This window comes from Buceros rhinoceros, unplaced genomic scaffold (genome assembly GCF_000710305.1).
Source record: "Buceros rhinoceros silvestris isolate BGI_N320 unplaced genomic scaffold, ASM71030v1 scaffold5993, whole genome shotgun sequence".
NCBI lineage: Eukaryota > Metazoa > Chordata > Aves > Bucerotiformes > Bucerotidae > Buceros > Buceros rhinoceros.
In genome coordinates, this window is record NW_010405281.1 from 69691 (window position 1) to 71887 (window position 2197).

The 2197-nt window shown below is 41.7% G+C and overlaps 1 protein-coding gene across 1 annotated transcript; it reads left to right on the forward strand.

The window, feature by feature from the left end:
- Positions 1-49: 49 nt before the first annotated feature.
- LOC104491272 (decorin-like) lies at positions 50-254 on the forward strand (the record flags this gene model as incomplete). The annotated part of the gene is made up of 1 exon (XM_010133658.1): positions 50-254. A coding segment is annotated over exon 1 (205 nt), but the record flags the coding sequence as incomplete, so codon positions are not given.
- Between the last annotated feature and the right edge of the window lie 1943 nt (positions 255-2197).

The following is a 2197-nucleotide window of genomic DNA, read 5'->3' on the forward strand; positions in this document are numbered from 1 at the left end:
AAATCTGCTTTGATTCCCTAGGTTCTGCCCAGAGTTGATGAACTAAGCCATGAAGCTGGCTCTTCTCTTCGTTCTACTGCTGCCAGCATGCTTGGCCAAGCCGTTCCGCCAGCAGGGCCTCTTTGACTTTATGGTGGAGGATGAAGGGTCAGCTGATATGCCTCCAACGGATGATCCTGTCATATCTGGATTTGGACCAGTGTGCCCCTTCCGCTGCCAGTGCCATCTTCGTGTGGTGCAGTGCTCTGACCTAGGTAAGCCCAGAAGTACCTTCACAGAGTATATATTTACATTCTAGCCATGGGTTTGCAGCTGAAACAGTGAGGCTGCTATGCACTTTTTTGTCAAAGAAATATGCTAGAGCTACTCTTAACTAGAATGTAGCGTATGAAGTAGGCCATAAAGCCCTGACAAGCTGGACGTTTGTTGTGACCACAAAGAATGTTTGAATTTTAATGTATATTTTGTGTATGTGCATTTCATTGTTCTTTGAAATACCACAGATTTCTGAGGCAGAGAAAATAATTTTTCAAGGCTCTTCATTCAAATGCATGTTTAATAAATTCAGTGAGGTCAGATGTGGGGATGGAAGCATTTTAAAAGCTTCTAAATTGCATGGTCCAAGCCAGAATGCCCTTAATCATACTGTCTAGTACCTCAACATAGAAATCATCCCATTTCCATTGGAATACATGAGCATGGAATAACCAACTCTGAATCATATATGCTGGAACCAGGAAAGGGCTTGGAAAACCTCCAAAGCAATGAACACATTTTGGAGCTCCTTGTTAAATATCTTTCTTAGGCACTGTTCAAGCTGAAACCACGAGAACCTTTCTCACAAACTCCCCTTACTCCCTCACGTACAAGGGCTTGTCTGCATAATCAGACTACCAGGATCCGGAGCCATGACTGCCATCAGTGTATTTGACTTTCCCACGCAGAAATCTCGAGAAATGAAGTTGACTTCAGTGAGACTGCTCTTGGTTTAAGTTAGTATTAAGGTGGTTTTACTCACAAGGAAATTAGGCAATATATTCAATGGACAGACAAATAACTTCTCTTATGATTTTATAGAGGTTTTTAAATTATTATTATTATTTTAGCGTCTTCTTTCAGCTGTTTAAATGTATAGTTGGGTGTTTCTATTTTCCTGTATTACAGCATTGGCTTTGATAATTACTGTAAATCATGGCACAAATCCCTCAGTTAGTACTTGGGTCTCATTGTGGTGGGTGTTGTACAATTACAGAAAGGAGAGGAAAACATTAGTTACATCCCTAGAAACTTCTGCAAATTTATTAAAGCAAGCCACATGATTACACAACATACGTGTTTGGCAGAGACCCAGTGAACAGTGCAAACCAAGTTGCACAAATGAGCATGGACTAGCCTAGCCATGCATTCATAATGCTTTCACAGCACTGTCACTGTTGCAAAATATCTTTTTTTTATCATTTAGGTGCCAGATAGTAGCAAACATGGGGTGGGGAGTGGGGAGGATGTTGTCCCACATGCCATGAGGGTCTTAGGTTTTGTTATTGTTACACTGGCTGATGCTAATAGAATTTAAATAAATTTGGGAACTTGTCCCCAGACTGCTTCAATTCTGTAGCACATAAGGAGCTTTCACTAGGTAAAAAAGTAGAGATATTCACACACGGACTCTTTGTTGCTATACTTGCTCCCATGTTCATTCAGTTCACCTTCACACGCCTGTGGTTTCCAAAGGGTTGCACTATAGTCCATTGCATACAGATGCTTGTGGGTTAACAGTGTCCCATACTGACAAGTAGACTCCGAAATACAGCAATTAAGACCCAGGTCTGTTTTTCCCAGGTAACTTTGAGAGGGTTGAAAAGAAAAAGATATATTTCAAATTTGGTTTAAGCCCAGATGCTGCAGATACTGCAATGAAAAGATTTTCCTTTTGAAGTGGCTGGCATGATAACAGCCAGCCTCTGGGCACAAAGGAAGAGAGATCTCCCTGGGCTTAAAATACGCAGTCCTGACAAATAAAAAATATTTCCATGGCAGAACTCAAGGAAGTAATAATCATTCAGTTTCCCAGACTTGTCATTAAGTTTCACCCATCCTTGTCACATAAAGCTATGACAGCCTCTGATGGGTTGTGGCCCAAGTGGGAGGCTCACCAAGGCGCAGGTCTGATGGCCGTCCCTGTCAGCAGGGACACGAT